Below are 18,252 nucleotides of genomic sequence, written 5' to 3' on the forward strand. Positions count from 1 at the left end.
GAATGACAGCAACATACGACAATGACCCAACAAGGACGGAAAGAAACCAGGGAAATAAATACAAAGAAACTCACGAGACAACGAGGAACACATGGACAAGGCACGAGCGGGTGGAAGGAGCTGATAGGTTGACGCAAGGTAAAGGGCTGATGAGAACAGGTGGCAACAATAACAAAACGAGCACACAAGACATGAACATGTGACCAGAAAACAAGGAAAAGCATGAGACAAACTGAGGCCCGGTAAACACATAAAGACAATCGGCCTGTTTTTATGCCGATTCTGCCCCTTCCCGACTAAGTGCGTCAAACGCCTCACAGTTCTGAGGACCAGGGTTCAATCCCCGACCCCGCCTGTGTGGAGTTTGCATGTTCTCCCCGTGCCTGCGTGGGTTTTCTCCGGGCACTCCGGTTTCCTCCCACATCCCAAAAACATGCATGAATTGCCCATAGGTGTGAATGTGAGTGCGAATGGTTGTTTGTTTGTATGTGCCCTGCGATTGGCTGGCAACCAGTTCAGAGTACCCCGCCTCCTTTCATCGTTGATAGCTGGGATAGGCTCCAGCGCTCCCGCGACCCTAGTGAGAAGAAGCGGCTCAGAAAATGGATGGATGGACGGTTTTGTGAGATCATGTGTGATCACATGAGATTTGGAGATCAGCGGTGGAAAATAATCTTTACGTGTGTGTTGTTCTGTGTTGATTTTATCGGAGCACGCCACACACAATACAACCAAAACTGTTAAATCCCAGATTTTTTATCTTTATATGTGGGGTCTGTCACAGATAAATAATCTTTTAAGATTTGAAGTCCTTATGTGTGTGCCAAGCCGGCAGGATGTACGACTGGTTAGCGCATCTGCATCACAGTTCTGGAGTCCGGGGTTCAAATCCCGGCCCCGCCTGTGTGGGGCTTGCATGTTCTCCCCGTGCTTGGGTGGGTTTTCTCCGGGCACACCGGTTTCCTCCCACATCCCAAAAACCGACATGGTAGGTTGATTGGAGACTCTACATTGCCCGTAGGTGTGAATGTGACTGCGAATGGTTGTTTGTTTCTATGTGCCCTGCGATTGGCTGGCGACCGGTTCAGGGTGTACCCCTCCTCCTGCCCGAAGATAGCTGGGATAGGCTCCAGCAGCCCGTGACCCTAGTGAGGATAAGCGGTAAAGAAAATGAATGGATGGATGTGTGTACCAGGCCTTAATCTAATCAAACACAGATAATGACACAGCCAGGACGGAGATATGTGTACTGCTCTCCTGAATCCCATTGAATTATATTTCCTTTTTTATCGTCGTCATCAAATTTTTTCCTCTGTGCCAAGCAGCTCAAAACGATGAACTGCAATCGTCACAGGAGGTTCTATAAGTCCATTTTTTTCAACGTCTACTGGTGATCGTCTACTAACACATTCTGTAACATGTCATAAAAGTACTTGGATAAAACAATTCGCATCAATACGAAGTGATTTTGAATCTTATTGTCTTGGAACAGGTGACAGAGACACGTACAGGCCCGCTGGGATGCAGTAGCTACGACAATCTGGACTCGGTCAGCTCCGTCCTGTTGCAGAGCCCGGAGAGCAAGCTTCATCTCCAAGGTAAACAAAAAGTTGGCGCGTCTGTATTAACCTTCGGGGATGCTGTGTGACACTTTGTCACACATGGGTAAACTACATTTTATCTCTTCAAAATGGAGCAGACTGACGCGTTGGGTGTAAGCTTTTACCCGTGGTCAACTTGGTGTTACAGTATTCCCAATATATAGCAGGCTAGACATTATGTTTTGCTAAATTACTCAAAACAAACATTTTATGCATACCTAAACATAGAGGTTTGGTTCCCAGTCTATCCATTAAGAAGCAGCAATGAAACTACCTGGCATTCTTGTGATCTTCTCCGCACAACTACTGTACTTACAACAGCCACTCTATTTATCCTCCTCAACCAAAGGCTCTGCTGGATAGATTTTGACTTTTTTTCAGTAAATTGAAAAAAAAAACCAAAATCTTTTAACCCCAAACACAAGTAATTGTCATTGTTTTCAGTTGAAGTCAAGGGTGGTGACCTGATTCTGATGCCTATTGTTTACAAACAATATGAAACGGTCGATTAAAGGCTGGGAGAACAGTAAAACACATAAACACAATGAGCACACTGACACCTGCTGTCGTCCACTGCTCATGCCCAGACACTCACAACACTCAGAGTCCACGTAGCTTGTGCCTACTGGCCGACCTTCCGCAAGCTGGCAGACGTCACCCGTCAGCCTACAAGCCCCCGCATTTTAAAAGCACATATCTAAAACAAAGATACTCCAAGCCATACAGTATTTTCTATACTTTTTTTTGTGTGTTTAAGTACATTTACAACATGTTTAAAAATTGTGTTTTAGCAAGTTTAAAGGTGGGGGTGCGTGTGTATATATATATATATATATATACACACACACACACAGTATATAAAAAGTGTTTTTTTTTAACGTGGTCTCTCTATAGGTTAAATTTTCACTTATTGCGAGTGGGTCAAGAACGTATCTTCCGCAATGAATGAGGGTTCACTCTATATTCAATCCGTAAAACCAAAACTAAACAATTTCACAGGCAATGCGGCACAATAGTAAAAAAAATTGATGGATTTCTAAATAACTAACTTTACCGCTCTAGTGGTTTCCATTTTTAAAGATCTTAAACAATGTGGCAAATAATTATGAGGGCTGACAAATGCAATTGAAGTTAAAGATGGAGCGCTGTGTAATCTGCGGTTAAGTATTTGAACAGAGTGATTGCTTCTTTTTTATTTCGCCGAGTTTACCGAGACAATTACGAGCAGCCGGAGATTCTCAAAAGGCACGCTTTCTTCATTCTGACGCCCACGACCGTCCCATCTCCTTGTAACTGAGAGATCATTATTTGTCCTCTAAAAATCAGAGAACTAAGTGGTCTTGCCAAAGGAGCGATTTAAGTCGCCTCTAGCTCAATGGCTTCCAAAGCTTTACTCTTGAGAGCAAGCTTTGTTGTTTGTAGGCATTCTCCACACAGTTGTTGGTGACAGACTTGACGGTACTGCATCGCAAATACAATACACGCATTTGCATTGTGCGGTTTGGAACTTTGGATATGTTTAATGGCAGTGTAAAGAGAAGAAAATGCACGAATTGGGGTGTCCTCACAATCTGAATCAGCCTGTTCTGCAAAATCCAGATGCAAATGAGATATGAATGTGATGCCAAGGGCATTATAAAGGGATAGATTGCCAGCCTGGCACTATGTTTATTAATTTGATTACAACCTACATATGTGGTAATTCAAACAAAGTGCCCATAGTCAATTCAACCTACAGATACAGTGGATAGAAAAAGTCTAAACACGCCTTTTGAAATGCCAGGTTTTTGTGAAATTAGACCAAGATGAATAATTCCAAACGAAACCATTCTTGTGATTTGTAAATTATGCAACGGAATTGATAAAAAAAAGAAATATTTGAGAGAAATAAAAGTAAAAAAATGAGGTAATGTGGTTGCACAAGTGTGCACAACTGCACATTCTCATATAAATGGGGATGTGACTGTGTTCAGGAGTAACCACTTACATTTCAAATAAGGCAAAATGGTAGTCAGCACACACCTACCATCATTTAAAGTCCCTCTGATTAACCCCAAATAAAGTTTACATATTCTAGTCTGCTTTTCCTGATATGTTGTAGTCACATTTTATAGCAAAATCCATTGTATGCAGAAAGCTTTCACAGCATCATAGCGATCTCATTGTTCAAGAGAAGGGTACAAGAGAATTTCCAAGGCATTCAATACTATATACCATGGAACACAATGAAGACAGTCATCATCAAGTGGAGAAAATATAGCACAAGAACTGGACATGCCTCCAAAATTGATGAAAAGATGAGAAGATGGTCAGGGAGGCTGCCAAGAGACTACCTGAAACACTGAGGAAGCTGCAGGAATTTCTGGCAAGTACTGTCTGTTTCTCACATGTGACAACAATCTCCCGTCTTCTTCTTATAGCTGGGCTATAGGGTATTGTGGAGAGACGGAAGGCAAATCTGTCAAAGAAGAACATCCAAGGATGGCATAATTCTGCAAAAATATGATGTAAATGATGGCTGGTATGTGCTGACTTCTGTCTAAAATGAGTTTTTATGATCAAGGTTCATACTGAACGCAGCCACATCCTGAGCTCTAAGAAGGTGTGCACACTTGTGCAACCATGTTTTTTTACTTGCCCTATGTAAATGATTCTAAAATAAATTTCATTTTGTACTGGTTATGCCGGCACGGTGGGCGACTGGTTAGCAAATCTTCCTCACAGTTCTGAGGACCGGGGTTCAAATACCAGCCCCGCGACCAGTTCAGGGTGTACCCCGCCTCTCGCCCGACGATAGCTGGGATAGGTACCAGCACGCCCGCGACCCTTGTGAGGATAAAGCAGTACAGAAAATGGATGGCTGGATGGATGTACTGGTTATAGGTCACATTAATGGTGGAAAAGGTTTTTAAGTAATTTATCTTAGTCTCATTTTTTTACATCACAAATACCTGGCATTTGAACGAGGTGTCTTTTTATATCCACTGTAGTTATGTAATATAATAAGTATTAGCGATGCCCTAATCCAACCTTTTCACTTCCGATCCAATACAGATATTTCAGCCTTGAGTTTTGGTCAATACAGATATGAGTCCGATAATCCAATAATCAAACATATTTTACTTATTTTGTAGTATGGAATTTTAGAAATGGCTTGATCAAGTGATATTACTCAAACAGAGACCAATAATCATTAACAGTAGGCATGAGAAAAACTGACCCATTTATTATTAACTAATGGGCTACATAAAGTAACTTTAAAAATTACAATGTACTATAATTGAATAAAATAGATGGGAATTATCCATCCATCCATCCATCCATCCATTTTCTGAGCCGCTTCTCCTCACGCGGGTCGCGGGCGTGCTGGAGCCTATCCCAGCTAACATCGGGCAGGAGGCGGGGTACACCCTGAACTGGTTGCCAGCCAATCGCATGGCACATACAAACAAACAAATTCGCACTGACATTCACACCTATGGGCAATTTAGACTTGTCAATTAACCTACCATGCATGTTTTTGGGACGTGGGAGGAAAGCGGAGTGCCCGGAGAAAACCCACGCAGGCACGGGGAGAACATGCAAGCTCCACACAGGCGGGGCCGGGGATTTAACCCGGCTCCTCAGAACTGTGAGGCAGATGCTCCAACCAGTCGTGTGCCAGACAGAAAAGAAAAAAAAAAAATATATATATATATATATTTATATATATATATATATATTTGCAACATAGCCACTGCTTAACTTAAACAAGCATATTCTACATTTGAAAAGACTAAATAAAAAATATAAATGATACTATTAAAGTGCAAAATAACAAGGTTCGATTCAGTTATTTTTTTACTGTCGTATATGGCGGGAAAAGCATTTTCTTTCTCCACGTGTGGCAATACACTTTTGAACTTGATGCAACTGAGGTTTAGTTTTATTGACAATGTTGTGGCGATAAGAATCATGTAGTGAGGCTGGAGGTCCTTAGTGGTCTGTGTTTGCTTTGTTGGGATTGCTGTTCCTGCAGTGCACGCAATGAGATACACACTTGCAGTAACAAAGAAAGAAGACGTCACAATCGAATATTGTTAATAGAACTAGTTTGAAGAATATATGCCAGAGAGTGTTGATATATTACCTTTTTGTATGTGTTTATATGTTTACGTACAAATATTCATTATTTTGACAGCTATAAGTGCCCCAACTTCAATGCTAATTTTCGTTAGCTCGTCAGTGGTGTTTTTCCTGTGTGTTATCTTTAAGCTATCAATTTTTGTGAACAAAAATAAATTTAAAAAACAACGAGGTCTGTGATGTATTTTGAACATTCAATAGGTGTAATTCCTTTGTTTACCTTTACAGTGAACCTCAATTGGAGTGTCAATAAACGACTTTAAGTAAGCAAAATTTATTTTTTCAAATTTTCCAGGCAGCACTACTGAGTGAGTTTTTCGGGATAGTGTTGGGGACACAACATTTTTTAAAATGTTGGATTATGTTGAGGCCCCCAAAATGGCAATTAATTTGTCGGGATAATAATAATAAACACACCAATACCAAGAGAGCCTTTACATTGCCTGGTGCTCGGGCCTAAAGATTGACGATTGCATTGCATTTAGCCCAACTAAACTATGCGTGGAAGAGTCAGTCCAGGCCAAATAAACAGTATTTAATCATGGTATGTAACTTATGGTATGTATGTTTAATGCATATTCATTGTTGACTACAGTGTTCTTGCGGCCCACATATTTTCTGCACAAGAATGTAGTTGTTTACTTGGACCTGCAGGAACGCCACATTTCTGTATCAGAAATGTATCATTCAATTTGTCGAGATTCAGGCTATTGAGAATTCATCTTAAAAGGCTTTTTTTTTTGGAGTGAAAATTTGCTTTAGGCCTTCTTAATTAGAAGTGGATGGTTTAACTTTATCAACAAGCATGGCAGTGGTTTTCAAAGCGATGGCACTTTGCACAGCTCATAAAGAGAGAACCATTCCCAGCGGAGCACTTTGAAGGTATGTGCTGCTGCAATAATGACATCCACTTATTTAATTTACTCAGTTTGTCATAAGCGCGACTGCTCGTGCAGCAATTAGTCTTCTTTTATTCCAACTATATATATTGTTTGTGTGCATCTCTAAGCCGGACATGTGCACCCTTCAGCAATTTCTTCTCTTGGGAACATGAAATCTGCACAGCTTAAACCTTTTCATTTACTCAGTTCACATAACTCGGTTTGATTTAGCCTGAACTATAAACACATGTCGATCCGATTAAATTTTTCAGACAATATTATTTTCCTTGTCTTTAGACCTGCAAGTTATTATTCTGACCTTGGAGGTTACTGACAATTTTCTTGGCCTCTTTGCACCAGCCATTTGTTGGTCGGATTTGTTTAATAAAGACTGTGTCATCTATGCTGGGGTGATTCAATCTCACAAGGTTAGACAGACTCTTTATTGTGTATTCTACCCATAAAGCCACAATAGAGTGGATTCCAGACGGATTTATGATGGGAGAGAATGACAATCTGTTAAGAGGGAACATACTTTGCTTCAGTCTATGTCTAAAGACTGGAAAAGAGCAGTGTGCTTTCTTTGGACAAAGATGAACAGTCCCGTATGAACCCATTTGATCGACGCACTATATGTCTTTTGGAATATTTTGAGTCGTTCTGTTCACAGTATTTCCCTTAAAATGTGGCCCCCACTCCAATAGAGGTCATGTCTTACCATGCTTTGGTACGATATTTGTCTTGGTCATGCTGTCACTTTATTATACAACACTGAATCCTCTGTGGATTATTTTAAGTCATTCTTTTTACTGTATTTCCTCAAATAGTAGCCCCAATTTTATGACACCATGTCATAGCATGCTTTGGTTAAATGTGTCTTGATCACATATTCACATCATGATAAAACACTGCAACCCCTTTAGATTATTTTTAGTCGTTCTATATCATAACACATTTCTATATAAATAACATATTTCCTCTATAAGTAGTATCTATTTTAAGACGCCATGTCGTACCGTGCTTTGGGATAATATTTGTCTTGGTCACATTGTCACTTCCCATTGATACAGGATATCTATTTTTTAAATCCTTCTGTTTAGTGTATTTCCTCAAACAGTAGCCCCCATTTTAAGATGCCCATGTCATTCTGTGCTTTGGTGCAGAGACAAAAGTCTTGATCACATAGTCAATTCATGATAGAACCCTGCATCCTCTGTGGATTACTTTGAGTGGTTTGATGGTTCTGTATACTAGATTTCCTCAATAAGTGGCCGCCATTTTAAGACGCCAAGTCGTACCATGCTTTGGTAATATATTTTTCTTGCTTACACTGTCACTTCATGATACAACACTGCAATCATCTGTGGATTATTAATTATAAAATCCCTCCAAATGGTGACTCCCCTTTTCCCATCATGAAAAAACATGTCTGGTAACTTTAATTATCTCAGTTCATTGACACTATCGTTCACATACGGACCATAAAGTGTTGAGCACATTCAAACTCCGTGCCTAACTAAAACACCGCTACTCACCGAGGCACATAAATAGTCTCTCAGTTGACAATTACCTCATGTTGTAAATGAATTTCTTGTTCAATCATATGAAGACATTGTTTTAAAGACCACTGCCGTTTTAGTAGATTTCGACATACTGTATGGACACTCCCCAGTGTTGTTAACGCACATTTATGTCCTGGGGAATGACGCAAATGCCCCGATCCTTGCTGTTTCACCACATCTTTCCACAAATAGTCCCTTTTTGTTTTGTCTTCGCTTGACTGTCTCCTTAACGACAAGCACATTTTGACTATAAGCTAACTTTAAGTGCTTACAAGCTTACAATCAAACACACAGCAATGGCTGTCTCCAGTTGAAGAAATGCAGATAGAGTAAATCCAGTACATACAGTAAATGTGGCCCATGAGTTTGTCGTGTTGAACTTTAAGCTTGCCGTTATTTCCTGTTGACCCTGCTAACCCTAACCCTTCATGTTGCTGATGGCGTAAAAAAAAAAAGGTGTTAAGCAGCAATGGTTTGGACAGCTTGAGTATGAAAAGGTGAGGACACAGATGTAAAGTCTCTTTTTATTTTCTGGTCATCTTTTGACATTTCTCACTTAAAAACCACACAGCGAATTGAAAACAGTAGTTACAATGAATTCTCACAATCGTCCATGTCAATTTGAGGGCATAATTTCCAAGAAAGACACATTATTTAATCCTGCCCATTTTGACATACCTTTGTGAAGATTGTTACAAACTACGAGTGAATATTGATTGTCATTGCAATGTTTTTCATTTTTGAAGGGCTTGGGGAAAAACTGATCTTATGTCATGACTATTTAGGTGCAGTATGTATGAGGCTATGCCATGAAAAAAAGCGTTAGAATAGATTCCCACATTGCCACCAAATATGTCAGAAGGGCTTTGACAAAAATACCAAAAGTGTGCCTGTGCATAATTAACACCTTGGAAAGAAAGGTTACAAGCCTCTGCTTGGACAGCGCTCCAAGTACAATTTGAAAAAGGAGTTGATTAATCTAACTGAAAGTGACAGATGCTTTATTTCTTTGGCTTGGAAGGAAAGATCCAAGTGGAAGCTTTGACCATCTGGACCAACTTTTGAACCCCCTAAAGCGTTTTCACTGCCTTTTTTTTTCTTTCTTTGAGGAAAAATGAGTCGCTGGTCTTTATAGTTAATGCTTCCCCCTCAGAAAACCTCTTAAAAGCCATACTTTTTTGACAACATAAAGGAGAGAAAAGTATCCGAAGAAAAAATGATTGACACCGCTGCTCTAAGCACCACTGCCGCCTCTAAATGCCTTCCAATGCATCTCAATTTCATTTTACACGTAACACGGAAATTTAATTTAGAATCCATCCATCCATTTACTATAACACTTGAAGAGTTCAAATGCAAAAAGCCATCAAGTGCCATATAGACAAAAATTGAGCCATGCCTACTCGCATACTATCATGGCATCATTCAATCGTTCATTTCTTTCTTTTTTTTTTTTTTTTTTTTTTTTTTTAAACGTGTCCTGCTTGGCTGCTGGGTCATGTTTAGGAAGTATGTTGACACATATTTCCTAAACATGACCCTGCGACAATGTTTGGGGAAAAAAGAACAAAACGAGGGGGGGGAGATGCTGTGTTACCAGGTACTCGGGAAATTATGTTTTGTGCTATCAATTCAAGGATTGCTTGAAGTATTTTCATGGACTTTTAATACAATATGGCTCACAAGCAGGCAACAAATGTTATGTAGCCTAGAAAGCCAGTGCGAGCACAAACATTTGTACGTAAACATGCCGCCGTTTTGGTGAATCATACTCTAGAGCTTCGGGAAACATTGGTTTGTGCGCATGAATAAATGTTGACAACGGCGACCAAGTATGTTGACAAAGGTCAAAGAGTCACACGCAGACTCTAAACGAATCAACGCCATAAACTATCAAAAAACCATGGCTTTGCCATACCGACGCTAAGTGAATCACAGCTGCCTGGCACTTCAAAGCGGAGACCCAAGGATGCAGAGTTCACCCCCGGACGCTAAGTTAATTAACTCCCCGCCAGCCGAACGATTGCACCCACAAAGGCGTCTCCAACCTGTTGACTACTGCCACTCAGGAGTTGGAACAGGCAACAGCGACACCCACGTGCAACGGAACGACACTACAGACATGGGTTCATAAGAGTTAATATTTTAAGAACTTTACGTGAACACCACTAGTGACTGTATTGCTGCAAATTTGAATGTCTAACGTCGAATATGTTGTTAAGTGAACCAGATGAAATGTTTCAACCCACACCACAAATGTCACATGAAAATAGTAATGTTCTCCACACCACATAACATTTGAAACATTCATTACAGGTATGAAAGAGGATGAGCATGGACCAATGCGAGTGAGGAAATGTTCTCGTTATCTTAAATCCAATAATTAATATTTTATTCCACTGGTTTTAAACCACAAAATAATCCTAAAATTTAAAAATAACGCCAAAAGGCAGTCCAGCCCCTCTGTGTTCGCGAAGATGGTAGAAAAGGAGAGGTCGGAAGTTGAGAAATTTTTTTGGAGTGGTGGAGAAGTCTTCCTTCGGTCTCGCCGACGACCGGGCCATGCAGGACCCCCACCTCACCCGAGGTGGCAAGGACACATCGGATGATCCCCGGCTGCAGCTTCCTGCAAGCGTTCTGAGCCACCCTGCATGAGGGCCCGAAGTCAGTCTGAGGGAACGGAGGCGGACGCGCCCGCTCCGAACGTCTGACAAACAGAGACACCCGAGAGACGTGCTGCCTGGAAACTCGTTGGCCTCCTGCTTCTCCTCCCTTTTTTTTCTTCCTCCCTCCCATTGGATCCACCTGTTCCCGTTGCGGACCGGGCCGGCCGAATACTCGGGAGCCTGACTCGCCTGCCTCAAACGTGTTCCAGACACGTAAGTCCAACATTGCGGTGTACTAAAAGTATGGATTAGTGCATATTTGGGTTTATATTAACGAGACCAGGAGTCCTCAGCTATACGCATTCACTACACGCCCATTCTGCTCATCTCACGTCACAAATCCCTTTCTTCGCCAATGTTCATCTGTACCTTGTTTGTTTTGTGTTTGTCTGTGTTTTATCCTGTAGAAACCCATCCATCCATCCATCCATTTTTTGAGCCGCTTCTCCTCACTAGGGTCGCGGAGGTGCTGGAGCCTATCCCACTATCATCGGGCAGGAGGCGGGGTACACCCTGAACTGGTTGCCAGCCAATCGCAGGGCACAAACAAACAAACAACCATTCACACTCACATTCACACTTACAGACAATTTAGAGTTGTCAATTAACCTACCATGCATGTTTTTGGGATGTGGGAGGAAACCGGAGTGCCCGGAGAAAACCCACACAGGCACGGGGAGAACATGCAAATTCCGCACAGGCGGGGCCTGGGATTGAACCCCGGTCCTCAGAACTGTGAGGCAGACACTCTAACCAGTCGTCTACCGTGCCGCCCTGTAGAAGCCCCTTTTTATTATTAAATATTCTATAAAATTCATCACTTGCATGGATTGTGTGTGTGTTTGGGTTCGGAACGAAACCTCGAGAAAGTCTAGTTCGTAAAATGTAGCCACCTTCCGATTAGAGACTGATTAAAAAGGTTTGTCGTCATTTCGCCTCAAGTTAAACTTGGAAAAATATGACATGGTGCCCCTCATAACGCTGTAATTTAAAATTACGATAACCCGGAAGTGACGCAGGCGCCGCTTCCAACTCATCGTTCCTTTCTAAATTAAGCGGAATTATTATTTCATTCCATAAACGCTACACAGTATTTTACTTTCTAATGATCCATTCACTGGATGTATTGTACTTTAAGTCATTATTTTGCACATTTTTTAAGTAAAAATAATCTTTTTGGAGTCAGGACATTACATTCAAAGCGGCAGCGGTAGCCCCAAAGGTTAGCCATCTGGAGGTCGTAGCCTCACATGGTGATCCTGGGTGGTGGAACGTGGGAGAAAAAAAAAAACCAAGACTTTCACTTCTGCATTAACACCTTTGGGGTGCCTCATAAGTGAGCCCTTTAACCCCCAACTGCTGCACCGAGGTGGAGGGTAGAGCAATTTGTGTTAATGTGTGATTCTGAGGATTAAGAACATATTTTGTATAAGGAGCTATATTGAGTATTTTATTCACTATTGAATTAGTTTTGAATCCAGTGTGTAGACTGGAGAAAGAACAAATACTGTATGTCAGCCTGAAATATACAGTATACAGTGTATATATATATATATATATATATATATATATATATATATATATATATATATACTGTAAATAAATTCATTGTGGATAATTTGGACGAATCACATACACACGCACGCATGCACACACACACGTTTCTTTTCACGGCTAATCATTTCAGGAGTAGCCCCCTTGCAGAAAACAGTAAATGGTGTGAAATGGTGCTGCATGCTTTGAATGGGAAAATAGCAGCACCATCTGGTGGACAAATATTCCAAATTGAAATGTACATAAAAACTTGCTGTAAGCGAGTGCATTATTCATTCATTCATCTTCCGTTCCGCTTATCCTAACTAGGGTCGCGGGCGTGCTATCTTCGGGCGAGAGGCGGGGTACGCCCCGAACTGGTCGCCAGCCAATGGCAGGGCACATAGAAACAAACAACCATTCGCGCTCACATTCACACATACGGGCAAGTTAGAGTCTTCAATGAATGCATGTTTTTGGGATGTGGGAGGAAACCGGAGTGCCCGGAGGAAACCCACGCAGGCACGGGGAGAACATGCAAACTCCACACAGGCGGGGCCGGGATTCGAACCCCCGTCCTCAGAACTGTGAACCAGTCGTCTACCGTGCCGCCCGAGTGCATTAGTTTATGTAATTGAATGTAGTATCAAACATGACATTTTCAATGGGATTTTTTTTAACGTGTCAGCTGCAATATACTGTACATATTAAATATTTTACGTTTTGTGGATTTGGACTTGAAGAACATATACACTTTCTTGTACACACCATCAGGATCACACATTTACCATCTAAGTAGCAAGGCACCCTAGCAAAAAATGTATGTGCTAAAGAGTGTTGCATGCTTTGAATGGGGAGAAAAGGTAGCACCATCATTGTCAAATTTAAGTCTTAACGAAAGGATTGCATTAGTTTATTTTAAGTTACATTTGGTTTTCAATCGGCCAATCGTTTTTTGTGTAGCTTTGCCATTTTAGACTAGTTTAAGGAACAGAGATAACAACTCTGAAATGTTTTTACAAAGAGTATCCGCTGTCACAGCTGAAACTCATTCAATAGAGCAAAATGGCTTCACTGAAACTCACAAAATATTTGCTGGGATGTCTTAAGGGTAATTTGTTTCACTATGCCAATGCATAAACCTAACATTCATGCTGCATACATGGTCAGGTTTTAGATGTAAATTAAACATGCAAAAGAAAATGACTTTTTAGTCCACCCCGGAGACATTTCAGCCAAACATCATATACAAAGCACTGGAATATTCCAAAGAAAATGTGTTTTTCTTTCACCCCTGTGGTCCCTGTGGTCTTTTGTAAGCGGGCTAGGCTGCGAGCCACTGATAACACAATGCGGATATGACACTCCCTGGCTGTGCCTCCTGCTTGCGCTTAGATATAGATGAGAATATCCTATTGGTCGGAGCTGCCTATCAAAGCCAAAACACTGTCCTCGAACTTCATTGTGCAGATTTAAAATAGTTGTCATATTAAGCCACTGATAAATGATCCAAATTAGGGATGGCGCTGCAATGTGCCTTTTTTTTTCACAATATATTTCACGCGGCTTTGATCAATCAAGCACAAGACTTTTATTGGCGTCAACTTAATGTGGCCGCTGAAGAGCTTCTTTCATATTCGGGCTTGTTCGACATTCAATAACGACAACGTGGCAGGTCATTAGAGCATGTTATTATGCGGAAACTATTTTGAGAACTTATTGCTGCTTTGCGATAGGTCACGAAAGGGAATCATTAATTTTCCATGGCCCTAATCACCCAACATAAAGGAAAAAAAAGTACTTAAATACACAAGTTGTTTCGTGCCATTTTTAGGTTTTAAAAATGCACAAGCAAAATTGTTAGATTTTCTGATGAAAGCCACAACCCTCACTTACGTGCACGAGACATGCACAAGCCAAAGTTATCCATGGCCGTTAGTATTACTTATTCGCTATAACACTAAAGGATATCAGTTTGAAGTTTTATTTTTTGGAATGCATAATCAGTTAAAAATAAAAAGGTGTGTTGAGCACAAATGTTGCTAATTCCATGTCGGTTCTGAATTCTCTCTTCAAGGCAGCTTCTATGTTCACCATTGTTTTGTCTTTGGATCTGTCCAATCCCTTCTTTTTAACTTTTTTTGCAAATCGGAGGTGGTTATTCTGTTAGTTTCAGCAAACCTCCTGAAGCCCAAGTTAACAGGTCAGTGCGAGGCTGTGGGTTGTGCGAGCACACAGCAAATAATTGACACCTCATCAGTCACACCTTCTATATCTGATTAGTTGTTTTTCCTCGGGCACGTTGGTTTATTAAAATCATATTAGAGGTACAACGTTCTGTTTTTAAATAAAGGGATGGAAAGTTTTTTTTTTTTTAAATTCACCCGGTTAATCGCAAAGAAAATCAATAGATAAGTCAATTATTAAAATAATCTCTAAGTTGCAGCCTTAAACCTATGGAGAAATAGTAAAATAAAATCTTAGTTTTACAAAATCATGTAATTTATTTATGTTAAAGTTTTGATTACAATAATAATATTACTGCAAAATGTAATTTTGCATGATTAAACTTGTAACTTAAGGAGACATTACCCGATGTTTCTAAAATGCAGTCATTTATTTTTTTATTTTTAGCAACCACCGTGACATTAGATTGAAGCATGGCAAGAATGATTCATCAATCTAACTGCTTACCAGGGTTATAGTTACAGTGTGACAAACACATTCCACGAGTGCCTTTAAAATGAAAACAAAATAAAAAAAATATGACCTTCCCCCAGGAACAGGTTACATCAAATTGTGACACAAGAGTGTGGTAGCAGTTACACACAAATGCTGCGGTTGGCAAGAGTGAGCCAGGAAGAGAAGATGTATGGCCTGCCAGCCCGAATGGAAACTTACCCTTGATTGACCACTTCCAATTGAATGCTGACCTGCGGGTCAGTCGGAGAAGATTTCATCAGTTACTGGGGGGGTTTTGGCCCTGTTTGAGCAGAAAATGTGTGCAGCCATCCATCTTGAAAATGATCCGGTTTTTATCAGTTCTCCAGGCAAAGGGTCACATATTTTAATAAAGAAAATCGATTCGGCGGTTCGGTTTCACAGAGTACTCCATGAGATGCTTCAGTAACTCTCAAGATTCACTGTATGTGATAATTTGTTGAAAAAGTATTACGATCCTGTGCAATTGGTTGCATGAAATGACAAATTCTGAGATGAGAAAACAACTTGCTAATTATTTTTTGCAAAGGATGGTGTTTACTGTGAGTAAGCCTACAAATCAATTTCTCAACACGTCCGTTATTAAATTTTTTATGTTTGTGTTTGCTGTAATGTTTGCAGCATTCTTCCTCAGATAAAAAAAAAGGAGGGACAGCGATGGAGCGACAGCGCAATGAGTATCTAATTCATCACGCCGCTCACGACTAGCCTACAGGGCCATTTTAATTTATTTTCACTTCACCACTTTGAAAACTGTTGGCTCAGGCTATTGGAACATATTCATAAATCTTGCGTGATAGGCTCATGGGTCTTCCGAGATAGACTCTTGAGAAAATGCGGAGAATAGACTTGTGAGAAAAGCATGTGTCTAGGAAGACAAACAACTCGGCTTTTGTTTTGCTTCTAATTTATGATGGCCGTATTGACAGTGATTGGGTCCTTTTCAGCTAATGGCTTTTTACCTTTCTAATGCCCCTGTGAGTTTTTTTTCCAAATACTTTTTCAACCCCTGGCAGCAGGATGTCCTAGTGGTTAGCACGTCTGCTTCACAGTGGAGAGGTCCTTGGCTTCCAATTTGGCTCAGGCCCCCTTGTGTGAGGTTGCATGTTCTCCTGTTGCTTGGTTTTCTCCAGGTACGTGCACATCCACCCGCATTACTTGAAGACTCCATTGATGATGTGATTGTGAATAATAATAATAGTAATAAGTACTTTATTCTTATATCACATTTAAAAACACATGCTTACATGGTGCTTTGAAAGAACCAGAAAGCATACATAAAACAAAATGACACAACCACATGCATGAACGTCAAATCAAGCATTAACTGTTATAGGGTCTATCATAGCCACTACTCACTAAACATTTATTTTTCGACTTAATAAATGTGGACTTTTAGGTGAAATTTGAGGATGAAACTAAAATGCACTATAACCTTTACAGGAGAACTCTATTTGACATTCTCTAAAGTTTTGAATGCAGATGTCTGGCTATCCAATGTACTTTTTGCACAACTTGCTCTTGTCTAACAAAGAGATGAGTGGAAAAAGTGTTGGATCCACGAATGGACCAATATGTTTCCCGGTTCAATGAGCATTGGTATTTAAACAGTCTGCTTCATCGTGCATTTTTGACATCATGAGACCAAGATGACACCAAACAATTGATCAACAGTTATCTTGCCATTGCAAGGCTTCTAACAGGATGTTCTCAAAGGAAGATATAAAGTGCTGTGCTGTCTCTGCGAGTGAAAATACAACGGATGCCTTTACTGGCTTGATGGGGACTTGTTCGCTCTTTTCTTGATTTGAAAGTAAAATTCAGTTTGAGTATCCAGCTCTCTTCATAATGAGGGGTGAGCAGTGACTCATTTGCCTGAGACAGGACAGCCCCCTAAAACCGTCTGTTTTCAATCGGGTGAAAAGTGTACAGAAATTCTTGATGTCACATTTTACCAAGAGCACCTGGTAAGTGTTTTAATTGGTGAAAACATGGCATTTTAAATCAATAAAAATATACTGAACCGTCATGAAAAAAAAATCATTTTCCATGGCCTCACTGAACTCCTCCCACGGCCAGATTTGTGCCCTAGCGACCACCAAAGCAGCGTTCTGCTTGGCCAGCAAGTACCCATCAACTGCCTCCGGAGTCCCACAAGCCAAAAAGACCCGATAGGACTCCTTCTTCAGCTTGACGGCATCCCTTACCGCTGGTGTCCGGCAACGGGTTTGGGGACTGCCGCCACGACAGGCACCGACCACTTTACGGCTACAGCTCTGGTCGGCTGCCTCAACAATGGAGGTGCAGAACATAGTCCACTCGGACTCAATGTCCCCAACCCCAAAGAGTCCAACCCCACTCAAGGGGACTGGTACGGGAGCCCAAGCTGTGTGCGGAGGTGAGCCCGACTATATCGAGTCGGAAATTCTCAACCTCACACACCAGCTTGGGCTCCTTACCTGCCAGAGAGGTGACATTCCATGTCCCTAGAGACAGTTTCTGTCGCCGGGGATCGGACCGCCAAGTTCCCCGCCCTCGGCTGCCATCCAGCTCTCTACGCACCTGACCCCCTTGGCCCCTCCCACAGGTGTTGAGCCCATGTGAAGTAACCAAAATCGCTGGAAATAAACTTAAGCATGTCAAATAGAACAAAGTATTATGGAATCAGCTGAATTTTTGTCATGTTCATTGTATTATTCCGGTAATATGTGTCTTTGTGGTACAAGGGATTAAAATGAAAAAGAAATTGAAGAAACAAGGGTGGTCTAATATTTTTTTTCCATGACACTACTACAACATAAAGTGATGACTTGTGCTAAATCTTGCAAATAACATGGTGTTGATTTTTAATGTAATTAATATAAGGACACATCAGTGTTTCATCAGACTATTAAATTATGGTAATATCATGTCTGAGAAGTTTGATTTTAATGTTAAACTATTTTATTTGTACAGTATGTTTAATAGGTCTTTACAATTGCATGGTTAATGTATTACATTGTAAATGATTTTCTTTATCGCATGATCGCTGTATCGTGGTACTATCGTTGGCAAAATATCTCGATATCGTATTGCATTTCCATAGCAGACAACATGATGTTAAAATGATAAATGAGATTTCTTTCAGCAGAGGGTTTGGACACAATTAAAATCCCTACCACTT

General features: G+C 40.8%; 1 protein-coding gene across 3 annotated transcripts in view; it reads left to right on the plus strand.

The window, feature by feature from the left end:
• Positions 1-18,252, plus strand: part of brinp1 (bone morphogenetic protein/retinoic acid inducible neural-specific 1) — a 178,636-nt gene that overhangs the window by 125,163 nt on the left and 35,221 nt on the right. For 2 of the 3 annotated variants that reach the window (XM_061799798.1, XM_061799797.1), the window contains 2 exons: positions 1,493-1,598; positions 11,243-11,341. In XM_061799798.1, coding sequence (XP_061655782.1) covers positions 1,493-1,598; positions 11,243-11,341 — 205 coding nt within the window. The remainder of the gene's footprint in view (positions 1-1,492; positions 1,599-11,242; positions 11,342-18,252) is intronic. The other variant, XM_061799799.1, reaches the window with a different exon arrangement.

Source organism: Phyllopteryx taeniolatus, chromosome 15 (genome assembly GCF_024500385.1).
Source record: "Phyllopteryx taeniolatus isolate TA_2022b chromosome 15, UOR_Ptae_1.2, whole genome shotgun sequence".
Lineage (NCBI taxonomy): Eukaryota > Metazoa > Chordata > Actinopteri > Syngnathiformes > Syngnathidae > Phyllopteryx > Phyllopteryx taeniolatus.